Source organism: Caloenas nicobarica, chromosome 2 (genome assembly GCF_036013445.1).
Source record: "Caloenas nicobarica isolate bCalNic1 chromosome 2, bCalNic1.hap1, whole genome shotgun sequence".
Lineage (NCBI taxonomy): Eukaryota > Metazoa > Chordata > Aves > Columbiformes > Columbidae > Caloenas > Caloenas nicobarica.
This window is the reverse complement of record NC_088246.1, coordinates 48853693-48875491: the sequence shown is the minus strand read 5'-3', so window position 1 is coordinate 48875491 and position 21799 is coordinate 48853693. Positions and strand designations below refer to the sequence as shown.

At 39.9% G+C, this 21799-nt stretch overlaps 1 protein-coding gene across 3 annotated transcripts in view; it reads left to right on the top strand.

Annotated features, from left to right (window-relative positions):
• MYRIP (myosin VIIA and Rab interacting protein) overlaps positions 1-21799 on the top strand; it is a 213899-nt gene that overhangs the window by 155092 nt on the left and 37008 nt on the right. For all 3 annotated transcript variants that reach the window (XM_065628380.1, XM_065628378.1, XM_065628379.1), the window contains exons 4-9: positions 4442-4578; positions 6230-6310; positions 6923-7020; positions 7343-7423; positions 9019-9168; positions 21448-21625. In XM_065628380.1, coding sequence (XP_065484452.1) covers positions 4442-4578; positions 6230-6310; positions 6923-7020; positions 7343-7423; positions 9019-9168; positions 21448-21625 — 725 coding nt within the window. The remainder of the gene's footprint in view (positions 1-4441; positions 4579-6229; positions 6311-6922; positions 7021-7342; positions 7424-9018; positions 9169-21447; positions 21626-21799) is intronic.

The window sequence follows — 21799 nt, the reverse complement described above, 5'->3', positions numbered from 1 at the left end:
TATCTGCAGTCTAGATGTGATCTCCAAGGAATGCTGTTTTGCTAGTACAGGGGTTACAAATTGCAACTAATATTTCTCTTTTATTTTTCTGTTCTTTTCTTTCTTTTTTCTTTTCTTACTTTTTTCTTTTCCTTTTTTTTATGTAGGGCATCAGTTGGATCTGTTGTTTTCTTGAGAGGGACACCTGTACCTTCCCCATTCTTGTTTCTGAAAAGGCTGTTAGAGGCAGATGTTTTATTTCTGATTTCTTACATACTGATTTCATTCCAGTAATTATATGTTTAAAGAACAGCAATCTCATGGTTTATTTTAATGTAGATTAGATGATCAAGCTACCACAGGGAGTGTGGGTCACAAATGCAGGGAGGTTTAGTTTGGATATTATGGAAAACATCTTCAGGGAAAGGGTTGTCAGACATTGGAACAGGCTGCCCAGGGAAGTGGTGGAGTCACCATCCCTGGAGGTGTGTAAAAGATGTGTAGACATGGTGCTTATGGACATGGTTTAGTGGTGGACTTTGCAGTGCTAGGTTAATGGTTGAACTCAATGATCTTGAAGGGGTTTGGTTTTTTTTTCCCAACCAAAATGGATCTATGATTCTACATATGAAACTTGGAAGAGCTAATGGTTTGGTACAACCATTTGTACGCTTGTCAATGTGCCGGTGGAGTTTGTGGCTCTGATTTTGCAGCCAGATTGAGGGGCTAGGGGGAGAGTTTACTGACCTGGCTGTTGGCACGAAGCTACGGAAGAAATGGTGAGATAGAAGTGGAAAACAGACTGAGCTGAAGTCTAGTTTCTGTAAGTGATAAGTTCTTCTGAATTCCTTTCGAAGAAAACTTCTCACAAAGGTAATAGAAAAATGTTATAAAATGCTTCCTTGTAGTTTAACTTGCATTATGAGTAGAGATTAAGGTCATGAACAATAAGTTGGTGCTACCTTAAGAGACTATTTATTGCAGAAGCTTCATACTGCCTTTAGGCCAAATAAAACCTCTCAACATTTTAGAAGCCAAAAAAATTAAATTGGTAAATCAGTTGCTAAACAACCTCCGCTGTATTGAGTAGTGAATACTTGTAGTCATGCATGAGTGGGGTCTTTCACGTGATTTTCTTGTGATCTTCACTAATAATGAGAGAATGGTTTGTGTCCCAAGTCCCCAGCACGGCTGCTGTACTTCTTTTCTTGGGAGAAGGCTAAAAATTGAGTATTTGTGTGCTGCAGGTGAGAAGTGTACTGAAAACCACTTGTAAAGGTTTCGAATGGGCTTATCCATTGCTTTTACGGTGCTTCTTGATTAAGGCAAACACATTGCTGCACTAAGTAAAAGACAGAGGCTTTATAATACTCATTCATGTTTTAATGTTATTAAACCAAAAGCGTCTGCCTAACTTTCACACTTCCTAGTAAGGCAGAATTTTAAAATCACAGTATTCCCCTCTGCCAAAAACACATAAAAATGCAACTCAATTCCATGGCAATATTATATAACATAAATGCTGGTTTTAGCATTTCAGGCTATTAAGCAATAAAGACACAGCAGTCTTTATGGCACAGAGAGAGAAACGGCTTCAACCATTCCCCCTTCTTTAAAATGCATACAACTTATTCCTTGAGTGTGAACTTTCATTTTATGGAGAGATCTTGCACACTTTCTATTAGATGTAATAAGGAAAGTGTTTCATTTTAGCAATTTAATGCTAGCTCTGTCAGAGTATTTCGTTATTCTGGACTTATGGACTGCTTTTGCAGAATACAGCTTTAAAATGCAGGTCAACATTAAAGGATTTTGATATAAAGCGAAAATGCTCTTACTTCTCTTTTGAGTGGATTCTTTATTTTCATATCTATAAAAGAAATACTCTCTTCTCCAAATCCTTTCTCCCCAGGAAGAATCTGCAGGGACATTGTGACTTACTTGAATGTTAAGAGGCTGAAAAGCTTTAGAGGAGGCATTGTAATCTGCTATAAAATGTGTGCAGGACAGAGGCATAGATTTGGAGTCAGTAGCTCTCCAACACATAGGAGAGAAACATGAGATGATTAGATTACTCGCAAAATGTTAATCCTGCAGTAACGAGGAATTTAAAAAAAAAAATCCCAGTCCTTGGGTTTATACCAAATAAGCTAGTGCAAAGAGGCAAGCATCTCTTCTTTCATTGTTGCTTTGAGATATATAATCTCCTATCCTTTTGACTCTACCAAAATTCACATACGGAAAATGTTATCATTACAAATACGAAGTCGATCTCTAAAACTCTGTTCGTTGCAAAGCAATGTCTCGCCTCATTAAAAAATCAGTGCTGTTCGCTTTCTGTTTATGCAGAAACAGTGTTGACCAGACCCAAAGAAACATGGTAAGATGGGGAAAAAGATGGGGAAGCAGACTTGCAATAGGTCTCACCTCTCATTTTTCCCAAGTTGCCAGGTCAGCATTCATAACTGGCTATCTCAACTCATACAGTTTGTGCGATGACATGAGTGACTTTCTGCTTTTGATACCTTATCACTCAGTCTGAATATTAAGAACTGGGTCTGCTTGGCTTCCAAGAAGATGACAAGTTTTGAGCCAGTGGAGCTGAGGTTACCTGGTAAATGTGCTAAGGTAGTTGGTGGGGTCTTGAAAACACTAAAGCAACATATCTGAGGATTCCCAGTGCGGTGAGTCTGCCAGCGGTAATAGTGCTATGATAATTATTTTGTGGGCAGTGTGGAGAACACTGTGTTTACTGGCAGAAGAGCATCCTTCCTGGCCAATAACCTCCTGCTTCCAACCCAGTCATGCAGACTTAGTTTTATCCATCACAACAATTGTGGCTCCATGCTATTGACTGAAATCTCACACTCCCAGCCTCTGTAGAAACTCAGTGGACAGAAGTGAATCAAATTCAGCAAGCAGAAGACATAGTGTTTGTTCCTTTCTGATACAGTTTCCATGAGAGCAAAGGGTTCCAGCCCACAAAGAAGGCAGGTGTCTAACAACAGTGAAGAATTGCAGGTTTGAGGGAGAAATTTGCCTCCATTCACAGATTCGTCACTGTGCCAGCAGCCAAGCCCTGGTCAGTGGGTCAGGACTTGGACAGGCATCATAACAGATTTCTTGGTGGCAACTTTATAGGCATTCAAAAATCTTCTGCTTCACAGACAGACTTAGGCATGCTTCCCATTGCTCGTGCTCTATCACCAGCCACTTGTGCTTCATGAGATGTCAGTCATCTGTGCAGTGTGTATAAGGACATTTTCCAGAAAAAAAGGATTTTTGCCCTTGTCACATGTTAGTGATATTTGTAGAATGGTGAATATTGGAACTACTCAGCTTTCTGGGAACCATGGTTAGGCTTGGGATATTACTGTGCAAACAGACAGTAAAGGACTAATATTCTTACATTATCTGTAAACATCTCTCCTGCATCTAATTGCTGACACAGCATACAGAAAAAATATGCTGCTTTTCCATTCTGTGCTTTTTCTTGTCTTCAGTAGAGCAGCTAATGTAACTGTAAGAGTTCACAGTTTCAATACGATAGGCCTCATTGATTTTTATTTTTAATTTCCCACTGCTGATGTTTGCTACTAAACACTTTCCAGTGGTGACAGAGAAGTGGACTATATCATGATGTTCTTCTTTACATGAAGTGGATATTCAGTTTCAGCAACATACTGAAACTCAAAAAAATCTGGAGCTAAACTGGAAGCATTTAGTTGAAACCTCAGGCTCAGCTTATTTTTTTTGTTATTGAGTTTCTCCCAAGGTTCAGTACCCAGTGAGAACCACATTGCTAGCCTCTCAATAAGTGAGATTTTATTTGCGTATGAAATGGTGTGTGTTAAACAAAAATTGTGGATTGTCACTTGCTTTGCACTTTATAAAGAAAAGTCCAGAGTCCCTGAAGGAAAATCTAAAGGTTACAGTGGGGCTTTAATTTTATTTTGGTTTTCACCCATGACCTCAGTTTTAAAAAACCAATTAGGCTTTGTTTACTCTAATGGTTTCCCCAGATATAATAAAAGCAGTGATATATTTTTATGACAGTGTTTGGGGTTTTTTTTTGCGGTGCACTAATGGGCTAATGTTCTTACCCTATCTGTAAATCTGTGTAAATAGGGGCTATTTTTAAAACCTTCCTGTGCTGCTCAAAAGCTTGTTTATATTTTTCAGAAGTGTTGGCATTTTAGTGTAAAAGACAAGAGCACCTCCCCTGGTAGTCGCAAACCCAAATAAAAGGTTGAGTACTGGGAAGCAGATATTTGCTTATGGGTTACCTTTTTTTTTCCCCCTCAATATACCAGACATGCAAAGTACCAACAGTAAAGAAGTATTCGGAAATTAATATGTTTATGCTCCAAGGCCTAAAATATCCATTTTTGCATAAAAAGGTGGTAAACTGTTTATTTGTTGCAGAGTAATTCCAAATATGTTGTTTATTTTTCTGTTTTAGGCTCCTAAGGACCCAGTCTCTGGACTGGTACTATAATAACGTCAAAAGCCGCTTTAAGTGTTTTGGAAGTGCCAAAGTTCTGAAGAACTTATACAGGAAGCATAGACTGGAGAGTGGAGTTTGTCCTGATGTAGTAGGTAAGGACAGCTGTGTTGATTTCTTATTAGCTTATATACAAGCTGAGACAATGGAAGTTCTGAGATGATTTTTAAAAAGTTTTTTAAGGCTATTTAAAAAAAAAAGAAAAAGAAATACCTCAGTGGAGAGAAAAAAGAGGTGAAGTGTCTGGAGAGCTGTTTCAGACTTCAAAGAATATTTAATCTTAATTATGCCAGTGATACAAAAGCACTTTTATCTTCGGCCTATAAAGTAAATTGCAGTAAGTCGCAGCCTGCATTCCAAAATTTTTCACAATTCTGAGTAGTTAATGAATGAGAAAATAGTTCTGCATTCAACATTTAGCCTTGGAGCACATTTTGTGGTGTTTGAAGTAAAACTTGATTAATGTGGGATACATTCAGTATCCAAGCTGACCAAAACTTAGATTGTCCTCACTTAAGAGTTTTGCATGCTCGAGGATCTGAAACTGGCCACATCTTATTTTTGTACTGATGTTGATAAATGGTTAGAAGATGCTGATTGAGTATTAACATCAACCTTTTAGATGAAGAGACAAAAATCTCCCTTAACTATGGTGTTACAATGCATCACCCCATAAGAAGAGTAATTGGAGATTTAAAATAGTGGCGTTTGGTGTCATACTGGTAACTTTAGCAAATTTCTCAAAACACAGCTAGCTGCATGTTTGAAATTTCATTGGTTTTATTGGACCAGATACTTCCCTAATGTAATTCTTTTGAAAGTTGTAAAAAGGCTATATTTTTTCTGTAGTCTTTACTTTGTCTTTGTCTGAAATTATATATTATGATTAGTGGACTGTCTAGTCCTTTGTGAAAATTTTAGGTGTTTCTTATGAATGTTGGCATAAAACCTTCTAGGGGGAAGCAACCTATGCATTAAATTCTGGTTTATTAGTCTTTTTGCTTTCTCTGTATCAAATTCATTTTTTCTAGAGAAGGTTCCTTAACAGTTGAGAACAATATGTATGAAAACAAGAAAATCCATGTCAGTGAGGGCAGAAGTGGGGCAGTGGAATTAAAAACTGTGGGGATGGATCCTTCAGAACTTCACTGTGATGTCTTGTCTTTACTTAAGCCGTAGTCGCGCTGAACTTGTCCTCAGATGGAAGTGTGAACAGTGCAGTGAGGAGCTGCAGTGTCATGTGTGCGCTCTGTGAGACCTTCCTAAGGAAGGCCTTTGAGTCTAAATGTCATCGCTAACTTTCTTCTACTCTCCGTGTGACTATTACATAAACCTTTTGTTCCCTTTGAAGACAAATACTAGTGTACATCTCTGGGCTTTGGCTTATTTATACAGCGTTGCCCTTTAAAATGTAGAATCTATTTCAACCCCAAATGTCATATTAAAGGCAAATTCCCTGTGTTTAACTTCTACCGTGTAAGTTTTATACCTAGTAGCTTCTTTCTCTCTTTTACTATACAAATAGTTTTCTTCATCCAAAACAAACACGAGGTCTTTCCTATAAAAGTACATTTTGTACAAAAGCTGCTGCAATCATGGTTTATACACAAGGTAGGAGGAATGTTCCAGTTATCCCTCTTTGTATGCTGTGCCACTGTATCTTAAGTGAACATTCTAATCTAACAACACCTCTACTTTTAATGGGCACTTCTTATACTAACATGCGGTACTGTCTTTTTTGAGCAGAAGGAGATTTTTTTGAAGGAAGCTTTGAAAATGAAGGAAGCATTTGTGGCAGTGACTCTACATTCTACCGACAGACAGAAGGTATGCTGCTAAAACCTCTTTTGATTAAAACACAGGCCTTATACTTTGAATTACTGGACAAATAGCCTAGAGGGCTGGTAAGTCTTGTCTGCAGATCCAACAATCTTTTAGCCGAAACATTTAGGAAGATACTAAAAATCCTTTCTGTACCATGCTGGAATATTTTGCTTCAGTAGTACAGCTAATACATGCTTATTGTAGTGTGATTTTCTCGATGTTCAGTTTTTGTTACTTCTTTCTGATTCCTTTCGTATGCTCATGTATTTTTTTCACTCCCTTTTTTGTATCCTGTTGGTGTTTGTAGGAAGTTTACAGACTTTCTTCCCATGATTTCTTCCTATTTTGCTGGATTCTAAAATCAGCAGCATAGAAATACTGTGGTTTATTGTATTTATTATTTAAGAAGAGACATAGAAATCAAGACAAATTTCTGTCTTAAGGTTTTTATTTTACTATGTATAATTATGGATTGAGGAAATAAACTTTGTCATGAACAACTCAAGATTTGAATATATGTCCAGAATATAAGTCTGAATTTTGAAGTTAATAATGCAAAATGTATGTATGTATGTATATAAAGAACATGGTGGTTTTATCTTATTCTTCACCTAGGACACAGCATGATGGATACCCTTGCTGTGGCCTTACGTGTTGCAGAGGAAGCAGTGGAAGAAGCTATTTCTAAGGCAGAGACCTACAGTGACAGCCTGGTAACATTTAAAAAAAATGTGTTAATTTAAATAAAACAACTGTTTTTCTTTTAATGTGGATAGTGGTACATGAACAAGTAGATACGGAAGAAGACATAAAGTAGTAGCTGTCTCATGCCATACCTAAAGAAATGGGTGTGTTTTTTATGACTTGTATCCAAGACACATGTTGCATTTCAAAAGGTGATATGCAATATAAGTACCTGTCATTTCTTCCCACAGTGCCAACAGGGCATATGACCCATTTCCTGATCTATACCACTTCTGTGGAAAGTCTGTTTTTATGTGATTATAGCAGCTACAGGTATCTGTTTTCACGCAGGACAAGCAGAACGAGGCTTGTTACTTGCAGGAACACAAGGAGGACCTCATAGAAGAGCTGGCCACAACCATCGTGCAGAAGGTATGGCAAGCATTTTTTCCCTAGCTTGTTTAATAGCCAAAACACAATCTTTTAGCCTGGTGAGCTTCGACCCTGCTAACAGCAAAAAGGATGACACCAATCTAGAAAGTACACAGTAAATGACAAGTTGCAACTTCAACTATCACAATATAGCCTTAATCAGCTACATCAGACAGAGAGATCAATCTATAAATAAACTTAATCCAGTGCCTAAACTGATGGCCTACACCCTTGGAGCTGAGAGGTGCCTCTCCCTCAGGTCTGTGATGTACTTGCTTGGAAGAGGAGACCCCTGCTTGGTGGAATTTTACATCTATACTTCACTTCCCAAAAGGCACAAAGTTTTCCAACATAAAGAAGGGTGGCTCTTGACCACACCAACCCTACAGAACCCTACATCTGCAGTACATGCAAAGAAAACGTCAATAATGAAAACAGTATTCAGTTAATGATGCCATGAGAGAGACACCCAAAAAACCACAGAACCCTTTGTGTGTCTGATTTTGGTGGCTTTTTCCAGAAAGCTCGTTCTTCTCCCTGCAAAGCTCACAGCTGGCACTGATGCAGCACCAAAATGGAGGGCTAGTGGGAATAAATACCCCTTGAGTTTGTCTGAACAGTCTGGAGCCAGGCAGGACAAGCATGAACAGTGTTGTTGAGCTCCCTTGATCAGTGGAGAAAACACTTTGCTAAGTTAGTGAACCCCAAATGAACTAAGCTAATTGCCATATCGGTGTATGGGATCTGACATTTAACAATTTATGGATCACACCACAGAAGAGGAACATCTTGTTTATAAGGCTATCAAGAAAAGCCAGAAAAGCAGCAGCTCAATAGAAAATAACATGCCTTCTTTTTTTAATGGGGATGTTAGAAGATTGACTCTGCTTATCGGGTTTTTGGTAGTCCTGAGCCTGTCTCAGCCAAACTTGGATTGCTACCACTTTTGTCAAAAGCTGCCTAACAAGATATTTTATGCCACAGAATAATATTCTGTAGGTATTTTAAACTGGAGTCAGAAAAGTTGTGGAAATGAAGTGTAGCAGGTTATAATCTGTCAGTGTAGGAAGACAGGTACCCTATATGATCTTCTCTCTCTTAAGACAGTGTAGATTTTCAAAACTAAAAATGGTGCCTAGACACCTAAGACTACTTTGTTTTCACTAGAAGTGTGTCTAGATGCCATAGGAACCTTTGAAATTCCCCTCATATCTAGTATTTTATGTTTCTTTGCAAAATTCTTGTCTGAGCAAATACTTGACAGTTAGATGGTGCTAATGTTTAAAGTGTTACTGCAGGAACAGGTTTCGATGTTTATTTAGTTCATCTCTGATGTTCCTATAGGCAGTGATTATGATTTATTGTATTGACGCTTATGTGCTTGCAAGCAGTATGACTTCAGATGAGAAGAAATGCATACAGGTTGTCAGAATCATCCTTACATGAACTGGAGCTGAAGCAAAGGGAAAGTCAAATCTTCTTCCTTGGCAGTTTGCCTTGAGACAGTTAATGCAGTTTTTCTCCATACAGTTCAGACAGTATTTTCTAAGCACTTTTATTTTCTCCCCTCCCATCACCTGTCCCCCACTTTACAGATTATAAAGAAGCAGAAAAGCAAAGCTGAGCAGGCCGAGGCTGACTTTGAATGGCCACCATCCAGGAGCAGTGGCCTGGCGTCTGTTGCTGTCTCAGATCAGAGCATGCTGACTTTCCCAGGGAGCCGCAGGGGGTCCTACACATTGTGGGTAAGTGGCTTAGCACAACTAGTGATGTTTTCTGCTGCACTAAACTGGAACACTGAGGTAATGGATACAGATACTTACTGCCTGGAACAGTACATAGAGACTTACAGAGAACAAGTATTAAACCTGTTCCTGGTTCAAAAACTGTCACTCAGTTGCATGCTTTCCTCGCACATCATGGGCCATGGCAGTACATCACAGACATTGTGTTGTATTGGTAAGTGTGTTGGGGAGGACTGAGTTTGTGATATGAGCGGTCTTGCTGCTTGATTTGAATGCTAACAGGACTCAATGCCTGAGTGTTTATTCCTTAAAACAGTTTTTATGCTCACTTAGCTTTTATTTGGATTTTTGCTGAATGTCATATTTACTTTTTTTACAATGTTAGATTTTTATAATGGTTTTTTCTCCTTAGCCATCTTAAAGAAAACAGCCACCACCAACAACAAAAAAGTAAACCCAACCATAGAGCACCATTTATGTCTTACTCTAAAGAGTATTTCCTCCTTCTTTTGCTTATTCCTCAGCACAATGTCTTTAACTCCTGCTATAAAGCTGAAGAAAATCTGACAAACTGCATTAGTAAGATTTTAAGAAGAGCAGCAAGGGAAAAGTAGTGAAAATAAGCTATAGGCTTGGATAGGCTGTGTCACAACCAGAGAGGGAAGACAGTGACAGATGAGTTCCAGCGCATTTTGATACAGTGGTTTAAACCGCTGCTCCCAAGTGTCCTGCTGCTGGCACCAGTAACCACCTCTCCCCACTGAGCAGAACCACCAGAATTGAACACGCGCTGTGCCTTAGTTCCCAGCTAAGTTTGCTAGCTGACACTGCCAGTGAAAACAGATTTATGCCGGAGTATAAGACTGTGGGCCAGGATTGCTAAGATCCAGACTCACATTCTTGTACCCCACGTATTTCTAGATTAAAGGAGCAATGCCTTTAAGCTGCTGCTGTTAACCAAGCAATCACAAGTCAGGGTGAGTGTGTTTAAGCACATTGCACTGTAGCTCCTAGGCATGTTGCTTGTGGAACATAAGTGCCAGGAGAGGCACAGTTAATTTTGTGTCTGACTCAGCTGAGATTTCTTTCTGGACTTCAAGGACAGGACCTGGAGGAACATGCAGTTCAAATCCTCAGTTCCTACACCAGAATCCTGTTGTTCTTCTGCATTTGGAGAGTTAAGCTTGAACTCAACACATTTTGAAATTCTGTTCTGAAGTAGCAAGTTTGAGTCCCAGATTTTAGCCAGAGGGAGGCTCAATGGTTTGAGAAATAGTAGGTTTTGTGGAAAATACTGGAGTAGCAGAAATGTCATGCTAAGGTGAGAAAAGCCATGACAAACAGCTTTAAAACTTCTGTAGCCAACAGTCAGTACTAGAGATCCAGATATGTATAGTGCTTTATAAGGACTTTCTACCTCTTTACAGAGTCTTTCATCACCTTTGTCACCATTTGGTCCAATTGTTTTCCCGCAGTGCATTAAGGAACACAAATGAATTTGGCCATCTGGTCTGGATTCTCTCACCCCTCCCATAAATTGTTTCTACCTTTTGGTTCACTAGGGTTGTTTTATTGTTTTGCCATTTGAAGTGCACGTGTTTGATTTTGCTTTGCTTTGAGTAGAGGAGAGCTTTCTTAATATCACGAGACACCCTTGGAAAGGTAGCACAGCTCCAGTTGTTCCCATAGCTAATATAGTTGTGGTTATGTCAGCCTATGAGGCTAGCAGAAATAAAGCCATGGAAGCTCTAACAAAGGGTCTACTGGAAAATGTACTTAAAGGCAATTTGTGCAGAGCAAACGTAGAGCTGTTACAACCTGCTTGACTCTCATCAACAACTGTGGAACAACCGAAAATCCTTTTCCTGAGCTTACTTTGCCTTAATTCAGCTACAAATGGTAAGCATGCATCTATCAGCAGATTTGGAAGACTACACTTCCTCAGTTTCTCCTCTGTATATCATTTGAGAAAGTTACCTTTTCTGCTAAAAGACTTACAATATCTTTTTCTTTCCAAAACAAAACCTAGCTTCTACAGAAGCTGACAGAAAGGCCCTGTGGCCATATGCCATTTCTAGGCAGAGCTCCTTACTCCTTCCCAGGTGGATTTTGGAATTCTTGAGTCCAAGCTTGTAACAGCAAATCCTCATGTGACTTGTGTACACATCCTACCATTGAGCTGTGTTGGCTTAATTTGAGCAGAGATCTGCCTATAATGATAAAACTCCTTTATTATTAACACATGCCACAGCTAACAAGGGAGCTCTGGCAACAGATTTATTAGGGCAGATGTTCCTAGTATATCCAAGGTTTTTTTGTAGATGGATTAGGTGGCCACAACACCACTAAAGAAAGCAAAAAAAAAAGTGCTTTTTTTTTCTGTTAAAGCTACCCAAGTTGACTATTACTGGATTAGAGTAACATATGTGAACCTGTTTCCCAATAAGGATTATTTAAGTAGAGCTTCCTCTGTTTAAGACTTCCTTTGTTACCTGGCAAACAAGTTAGTACTTGAAGCAAGCAGAAGCAGGATATATTAAAAAAAAGGGAAGAAGCAGCATGATGAACAGAAGGACAGACATGCAGAGGAAAGGGAGGTAGGGATATCAAATCTTAAGGCAGTTAAGGATTTTGTAGTTTAGAACTGAAAATTTATGTTAGAGCAAATATTTTTATTTGTCTTCTGTGTAGAAGATAATACATGCAGTTTCACTGTTGCAATAAAGCTAGTAACATACAGTTACCTAGGGCAGTTGCATGCTGTAACACTGGCCTTTAGAAACCCATGTCTACCATTGCATTGCATTTTATTACCAAAGTCACTTGCTAATAACATGGGGGAAGCTGTAACAAGCCCAGGTATGACTCTTTGGCTATACTTGCCAAGCGATTTTTAGTTCAGTGGCAGCTATTTGTGTGCAGATCCTTTGTATCAGCCCGAAACTTCCAGTGGGCTTGGAAAGCCCTGCGTTACCCCCCTACTAAACTGCCTCCTTGCTGTGTGCAGAGGACTTGAGGTGTGTAAGCTAGGGACAGCACAGTGCCCAGAGACTAACTGTGTGAGATCTGCTTGATGGGAGCAAAATCCATGCATGTTAAGGAACTCACGCACACACACACACACACACACACACACACGGTATCTCCTTGAAATATATTATAGATTGTTTAACTGCAGTACTATGGTGTGGTAGTAGCTATGATACTGTCTTTTTCTTTTTTTCCTCTTACATTTTTTTGACATCCTTTGCCCATGCTAAAAATAGTGATACAGGGCTGGGTATTTTATTTCCCTATCTCATAAAAAGAGATGGATGGCACCATCTGTTTCTGATTACCAGTAAGCAAAGGCTGTGCAATGTTGGAATGGGAGGAGTTTAGGGCAATGGGTGGATGCTCCCCTGTTCGCTCAGTCCATTTCCCTCCCATACATCACTGCCAGTGAGAGCAAATGACCAGATGACATATTTTACCCATTTAAACATTGATGGAGTGCAGGCATCCTAGTGTGTTCTAAGTGCTGTATTAGTGGTCTTTATTTTACAGCTGAAAGATCGCATATGTAAACAGAAGCTCATCCATAATTTATAGTATATAAAACAGCTAGGGATATAGGGAAAAGGAGGATTTCATTAAATACACATTACGATGCACCTCAGGGGAGGCAGAAGTTTACTGGTTAAGCTAATTATAAGGTCCACAGTATACTGACAGATTTTTTGGTTTTGTTTTTGGGGTTTTTTGCCTTTGATTTGTTTCAAAGAGAAGGTTCCACAAGCCTGAGGTCCAACACTGCTTTGGAAATCTCCAGAGGTTTTGCAGGTGCTCTACCCCTTTTAGGTTTGTCCCGAGCAAATATTTGAATAAAACCTTTTTGAGGAGGAATCCTGTTTAGCAGTCACACAACACCACAGGAGAACTGCTTCAGATGAGAGAGGCATAGCAGTGTAAGAAGTTGATGCCAGGTGACATGGGTTCTTACCTGTCAACAGCTCTGTGTCAGAAACATCATATTTATATTTAATTAATAAATCCAGCACATCATAGGGAAGATGGAGCTTTTAGTTTTCATACATGAGCTGGAATCAGAAGGTTGCACAGCGTGTGTTGCTGGGACCTACTTCCAGTGAGGCAAGCGTGCATTTATCCAGGAGCCCATCAGCTGGATCCTGATGGGTTCTTTACTGTCTTGTTGCCTTCCAGAAGCAGCCAACTGCAGCACCATCTTCTCTGCACAGACTGGGAAAGAGCAGTACATTTGAGATGGAAAAAATCACTTGGTACTTTTGAAAACAATGGGCCTTTTTTTATGCATACTTATTAGGAGAAGTTCCAGCTTTCTCTACCTACTTTGCAGGTTACAAATCTTGCTGTCATGTGCTGAGTTTGCAGGTGTAACATTGTCTCACTACAGAAGTGATCTGGAGTTACCTGGCAATGTGACACTTCGGCATTTCAGATCAAGATGGCCCTGTCCATAATACTCTGATTAATTTCCCTGCTTCCACTGCAGCAGGACAGAATACAGCTGCTCTTGCAATTCTGACTCAGCAATTAGCACCACTTTTTAAGGTTTCAGGTGGCTAAATAATCAGTGCAAGGCTAAACATGACAGCTTTTTCCTTTTAAAGTTGTTTGTATAGTTTGAAATTGTTTGAGATGTATCTTTAGCAGAAGATTACTGATTCTTGGCTTCATAGTACTGTTCATGCACTTGACAAACATCCAAGAAGACAGTTTTGGATGCTAGATATATGATCAAGCCCATGTAGCACTAAATTCAGCTGAATTACAATTACTGCCAGCAAGCCAGGACAGGTTTTAAGACATGAAAGGGAGTAGGGGAAAAGGCAGAGAAGGTTGATCATTCTATATTGTTATTTTCAAAAGAATGTAGATCATATGTTGTTCTTTCAGCTTTATTTTGTTTAAAATATGCTTTCCTAATACAATGCTGAGTATCACGAAGCTTTAAGGTCTAACTTAAAACCTGTGATGCTCAAAGCTAGTCTGCCTGACAAATCTTACTTTATTTTTAGATTAAATCAGGGTGTATATTGTCACAGCAAGAAGCAAATAAACACAGAACACTGAAGGCCTCCTCTGTCAAGTGGGTGTTTGAGTAGCAGATGCAGTGATTTGTTCTGATGGGTGAGTGCACTGCTGAGTACAGCTTTGTAGGCGTGGGTCAGAATGGGACATGAAAGGTTGCATGGGGTACTGAAAAACCTATAAATTAATGAAAATAGAGTAATCGTGTTCAGTAAAGAGTATTCTCTTAAAAAAAAAAAAGTTTATGTGTGAGGCTGCAATTAGACTTGAGATAAAAATGCCAGCTCAGCTCCTTCCCCTACCCCTTTATACACATTTATTCTCTCAGTGGAATATACAAGTAGTAACTTAGAATCATGTTGCCCTACACCAGAACAGGGATCTGGCCTTTGCTGTTGCTCAGCTTTCTCATCTGTAAATAATACAGTAATACTATCATCCCAGGATACTAACTGAGCTGTTAGTGTCTTCAAATGAAAGATGTTACACAGCTGGGAAGTGTCTGCACTGTTTGTTTTTTGTTGGTTTTTTTTTAAAGAGATGTAGTAGAATATTCCAAGTTCAGGAGGAGGTGAAAAGAATGGGGCATGGAGGAACACATGAGAAGTAGTAACAGCTAGATATAATCATAGAACTCTTTAGGATGGAAAAGATCTTCAAGATCATCAACTCCAACCGTAAACCTAACACAGCTGAGTCCACCACTAAACCATGTCCCAAAGAACCTCATCTACGTGTCTTTTAAACACCCTTAACCACTTCCCTGGGCAGCCTATTCCAGTGCTTGACAATCCTTTCAATGAAGAAATTTTTCCTAATATCTGATCTAAACCTCCCCTGGCACAACTTGAGGCCATTTCCTCTTGTCCTATGGCTTGTTACCTGGGAAAGAGACCAACACCCTCCATGCTACAACCTCCTTTCAGGTAGTTGCAGACAGTGATAAGGCTTCCCCTCAGCCTCCTTTTCTCCAGGCTAAACAGCCTTAGTTCCCTCAGCCGCTCCTCGTAAGACTTGTGCTCCAGACCCCTCACCAGCTTTGTTGTCCTCCTCTCAGCGCTCTCCATCACCTCAATGTCTTTCTTGTAGTGAGGGACCCAAAACTGAACACAGCATTAAAGGTGCAACTTCACCAGTGACAAATACAGTGAACAACGGTACCTGTAAAGCGCTGTTTAAATTACAATTTAATGGGTACATCAGCCTTCTATTCCTGTCAAAGCACATAACAATTGATTCACCACAAACTTCTATAGAGTCGTTCACATAAATCCATTACATTGATTGAACTATCCTATTTTATACTGCTAGTACTTTCCTAAATCGTTAGCCCCATAAGTACAATAAAAGGATGTTTATACTCATTTTCTGGAACCAATATTTAAATATCCCTTGTTACTATGTTACAAATCTCTTGCAACCAATGCAGTAACATTTTCATGTGTGAGACCTGCTTACTATTTGAGAGGACAGAAAGTCTCTCGAACTCTGTAAGTTGAACTTCTGTGTGGTGATGTGTAGAGCTACTTGCATACTCAGCAGCAGTGGGTTTGTTGGGGAATAACCTCCTGCCTCTCTCCCTTGCAGCCTATCTCTGGATCCCAAATTGAACCAGAATAAACACACACCCAGATGTGGCTCCACATATTATTACACAGTTGTACCATTCATACTGCTGACGGACCCATTCCTGGTTAACTGAGAATTATCTTTGTAATCCTTTTAAATGAACAATGCTTTTAAGAGGATCAGCTGCCTGAGAGGTCTGCGGAACGATGTCAAACCCACCTAAAGTACGGCCGGGCTATGTCTGTGCCACTAGTGAGCAACAAGCCAGCTTGGGCAGACCCTGGAAGGACACATGCTCGAAGGCTTTTGCAGGAGAGCCTGCAGTCGTCTGTGCTTTCTCCCAGCCTGCTATTCAAGGATTTGCCCTGATGACTGAGATATCGTAACTAGGGTTTAGGTCAGGGCATGAAGAAGGGAATTTTTTTCCAATTGGGTGTGAAAATCTCCCATTCATCTGCCTGTTCTTGCCACTTCTCAGAAGCCATAGGGTTGTTAACAGATACTTTGCCACATACAAGATTAACTAAGGAACAGATGCTTGAAACCCTTGGTATTTCACTCCCACTGCTAAATGTCTGGACTGCATACATTTGAGCAGAGCGAAAAATCACTTCCAGGGATAAACAGGCTGTGGCAGTGTCACGTTTGCAAGCTCACACTGTCTCCTTCCTGATGTGGGCGTTTACTTACCAGAGGATGCCTTAGCTGTTGATGCTTAGGGATTGCTACTGTATTTGCTCAGGTGGGTTGGACATGCTGGTTCTGTCTGTGCATTGATTGTATTCACAGAGCACACATGAGAAGAGGTCGAGGGGTTTTTGCTGCACTGCTTGCAGCAGCATAGCTGTAGAATTTGCGGGTGAGGAGAGAGAGCGGATAAGGTTGCATTTAAACCATCTGTGTTTGTGCTGTCAATTCTAGGCTGCTTCCCTGAATACACAAGGTAGTCTTCAAAGCCTGAACTAAGAGCTGCCCCACAGGTCAGAGCTTGCCCAGCACAGGACTCTGCTGCCCAGATCCAGAGGTGCCCTCCTTGCCCTCAGCCTCGGTGCTGAGGTCCCAGGGCCTGCAAGGGCTCCTGCCATGGGGACCCTGCAGCTGCCTTATCCTGTGGCACCCGGGGCTCTTGGGCCCTTCCGAAGCTGGGAGAGTCCTTTGTCTGCTCTGAATAAGTGCAGAATAAACCGCAGTTTTACTAGTTAAAGCAGACTGAAGAAATAGGGTGAAACAGGAGGGAAGTGAGGAGAAAAACGTGCATGATCTGGAATATCCTTTGTAGAGTTCAGTCATTGTTTTGGGGATCTGTTTTGAATTACTATTTTGGCTTCCCTTTAGAAGCAAGGGCAATTACCATTTGATGACACTCTTTCAACTTTTGCAGAAGAATGTAGAACAAAATCTGTATATTATCTGTCTAAAAAATATGCATACGTATAAGACAGTTATTAAAGGTAAATAACCTATAGATTGTCAACTTTAGACTCAATGTTCACAAGTGGTTTTTACAAAAAGTTCTTGCTTTAGTTTACTTATTTTGTTTTTATTTATTCAGTCCTCACAAACATGAAGTTGCAAGTTGTTATAGACACTCAGAAGATGGAATATGTCTATTAAGTAATAGGAGACATTGTATGTGATGACTTTTTATTCACTTCTTCTTTCTTTAATCTTCAGAAACCACATTGTCTTTTTTTTTTTCCTGAAGGCCAGCAGTGAAACAGGACTGTACATGCAAAAATGATTCCTTTTAATACTAGCCCAGTACAAAACGAAGGCCAAGTTCTTGGTATCGAGACATTATAACTATGCAGCAGAAATCCCCTGAAGAAGGGTTAAAAAGAAGAAAAAAAAATAGAGAGACATTCATAAAGATAATGTGTCTGGAATTTCTTTTTGAAACAAAAATCTCACAGCAAATGCAAGTAGGCAGGATTTGGTGGGGAACTCATCTAGCTAAAGCGTTTGGAAATGCCTGTCAATACTGTAACTATATTTTGCAAGCTCTGTTTTACTGCACAGCAATCCAGTGTGCAGCCTCCAAGGTAGGAGAATGTGCAGCGAACATGGCAAATGACCTATTTGGTTGCAATGCCATCTGCTGATGTACTAATTCATTGCAAAAACTAACAGCTGCAGTACCTTAGTGTCTGACTGCAAACATAAAGCACAGCCTTGTAATTCATCGCAAATAAATACACCTAAACTAGCACCTGGCTGATGAGGTTTTTTTGCTGAAGAACGAGAACTTCTGGCTACAAAAAGTGCCAGTAGCTTTAGCTGGGAGGGAAGGGTCGTCTTAACCTCTCACGTCTTTATAAATCAGGACATGAGGACCAAAGCTCCTACGTTCCTGCCTCCTTTTGAAAGTCACATTTAGGCTGCTGTATTATTTGGATACTTTTGGAAAATAGACTGAATTGGTTTTTCTGCCCTGAGATCTTGTTGCTGTCCAAGTTTGTAGGCAATTGGTAAAGACTCGAGGCTATGACTCCTTCATTTGGTCAGTTTATACCCCTTGTTCCAATGCGAACCCATCCAAGAGCCTATTGGGTTAGCTGGCCTTACCTCTAGGACCTCGCTGCATCCATGCACAGGAAAGCTACCTGGAGCACTAGCCTGTAGGTAGGCTTCTCAGTCCTGCTCCCTTATGTTCAGTGTTTAGCTTCCTAGGCACATGTCCACAAGAGAAGAATGTCCCCTGTGGATCCACAGATGGGCTGTTGTCTCAGTGAGGAAGGGAGGCACAAATGCAGCACAGCAAAGCGGACGTCTGCTGCCTGCCCCAGGCAGTGTGGCAGTGCAGTCAGCAGCTCAGGCAGGCTTCTACAGAGGTTTGTAGCCCATGCTGAAGCTCTTGCTATAGCTGTAGGGCTGTTGAGTTAGTGGTGCCAGCTGGGTTGAAGTTGACGCAAATACGCCAACCAAGATTAAATCTTTTGCTGTGTAACCTCATGCTAAATAACTAACATTCCAGTCTGCTTTTAATTGCAAAAGCAGCAAAAGGAAGTCTTGAGTCATTTGCTTTTCAGATGGAGTCATCAGCTAGGCCAAGTAATTGGTTGGAGAGAAACTTCTGGACAAACATTTGCTTTTATGCTCTGAAAAATATTGCTGCGTTTATGCCAATGTAGACTGATTTGTTCTTATGCCAGAATATGCTTCTGTCCTTCTCCTCCACTAGGCTGGGCTATTGACGCCCCTTTTTTGTATTGTTATTGAGGTTACTTGTGATTGCACCAGTGAGTTAAACTGCTATCAGGGATGAATATTTACACTTTTTCTCATACTTGTCTCTGTAAGACACAATTTTACTAGCTGTCCGTCCATCATTATCTCTAAAACTAACTTTCAGAATAAAAACCAACCTAACCCTCTACTTTTATTTATTCTTCTTAATTGGAGCTTATTAGCCAGCCCCTGCCAGCACTGCGATGCAGCCTTCGCTGCGATGTTTGTGAAACAGCGAGTGGGCAGGCGAGAAGCTGCCATTTAAACAAAACACCAGAAAAGTTGTCTAGCCTACTGATTTTACATTATGAGAAATAACTGTACATTATTTGAGCCCGGGTTATCATTAAACAGACTACTTGTTTCCTGATATTTTTTTCTTCTCCTTCTTATGATTCAGTTTGTTAAGGGAAAATAGATACCAGTGATTAAGCTGTAGGATATTCCTTCTTCTGTGTTCTTCAGCATCTCTTATCTTTCTGTGTTTGCCATATACATGGGAAAAGAATATTCTTGGTACTGTGAAAAAAGTGACAGCCACAACAACATGCTACTTTCAACATGTAACAACTTTAATATAAAGTATCAGAGGATATGTCAGATGTGAACCCGACCTAATTTATTGTAAGGATGGGAAGTTCAGTAGTTCTTGCCTTACAACAGAATGAGCCACAGCGCAGTTAAAACTTGTCACAGTTCAGGCAGCAAATTTGTGGCAGAGTTGTTTATATTGTCCATATATCCTGGCAGGATGAAACCAAAGTTAATGAGCAAATTCCTATAGCAAAATGATTTATGTACCTGTCTGTATTCTGTTAAATTATTAACCGTTTTACAGGGTTAAGGAGAATTCAGATTATCTTGATAAGTTGAAGATCTAGTTTGAGGTTTGAAACAGCCTAAATATGCACTTGAATATAGGTGGTTTGTGAAAGTGACTTATCTGAAAGATTCCCTGTAATAAAATTACATAGTACTATGAGCTTGTTGTTAGTAGTTCATGTCACTGAATTGGAAAGGAAACTCTCCAGTACATCGTGTTAGGACCCTGTGTCTTTGCATGGATGGCATGAACCAAGTTATGCGGTCATTGCAGTTACAGGAAATACTTGATTCTAGGGCAGTAATTCTGGGTTTTCCTCCAGAGTTCAGAAACCAAACTAAACCCTGGTGCTTGGTTGTGTTTCTCTTTACTGAATCTTTTATTAAGTCACAGTGCTGAGCAAATGATATAGGAAGACTGGCAGGTAATTAAATCTTCTGCTATGGTGCACGGGTCCTACTCAGGAGCATTTCAGATGGGAGGAGGTGCAGCCAGAAAAGTAGCCACTTGAAAGCAATACTTCTTGATGAAACCGTGCCATGTACAGGCATCTTTTACTGACTTTGTTATGAAGGCCAAGACAGAGGTTTTGAGAGGTAAAAAGTTATGGGGGAAAAAAGCTAATGGTCATTTGAAAAAGTGATCTCTTTTGCCATTCAAGCTGCCTAAGCACATACTGTCATCAAAAGCAAAGTTATTAATTGAAAAAAAAATCGTGCTGCAGCAAAATAGTGTCAGCCAGATGTTAAAACTTGACTCGAACTGCTGTAGCCTGGCTTCTAGAATTACATATGTTATCAGACCTGTAAGAGTAAATTCTCCTGAAATCAGCAGGACACTGCCAGCTTTCACTTTTTTTAAAAATCTGACCAAATTTAACTGAGACTTCTCTAACTGATCCCAGTGCCTAAGTCAAAACTGAAATATATGATATATTTATGTGGATCCAAAGGAAAGCACCTTCCCCTCAGTAGTAGTTAGGGCTCATTAACAATCACAACAGTATTTTACCTCATTTGACTTCAAATGTGACCTTCTTATAAACAGGTAGATTGTAGTCTATATTGACTTGATTAGCAAGACTGCATAAAACTGCCCAGCATATTGTGTTATATGTATGTCCTAGCCAGCAAAAGAATTCTGCATTAAAATCAGTTGAGTTGCACATCTATTTTTGGGGAACAGGCTGTTTGTTTGCTTTTTTTTAATTTTTAATTTCTGCAAATCGTTACACCAGATGGCCTGTTGAGCCAACAATAGATCATCATGTCTCACCACAATGGGATCTCTTTCTGGCTAGCTTGAGTTGAAACAGTTAGATATCAGTCCTCACCAAGCACATTCCTAACTTCACCTTAATTATTTCTCTCCATCTGGTCTGTGGTAGTACAAACAATTTCCTGCTTCCTTGCGTAGCATCAGAAATGCACATAAATAAGCAATCTAGCGCTGAAACAATTATTTTGAATACATTAGATTCCGTTTCTGGGTTCTGGCAGATCCCACACTTCCATGGGTAACTGAATACTCATACTAATTAAGGTAAAGAGTTTGATAATGAAGTATTTCTATTTTTAAATTATGCTTTTTGATTTTTATTCCCACAGAGGTCTCAGTCTGCATTCTCCCTGGCTAGTGAAGATATGCCCAGTAAAGGACTAGACCCTGCATCATCTGTGACTGAGGCTCTTTGGAGGCAGCAAAAAGGACAATTCAAGAAACAGAAGGAATGCAAGCTCTCTGCATTACCTAGCTGGAAAAGTGTGGACAGGCTAAATGAAACAAGTAAATACTTCTAGTACGAATATGATTCTTTTTTCGGTACTCACATGTGGAATAAATACGACCTAAAGCAAAGACCCTCTCCAGGAAATTTCTGCTGGCCTCTCTGCTTTCAGGGGCCACATGTAAAGATGTCTGTTTGGTGATGCTGAGTGTCATGATTTCATTGCTTATCTG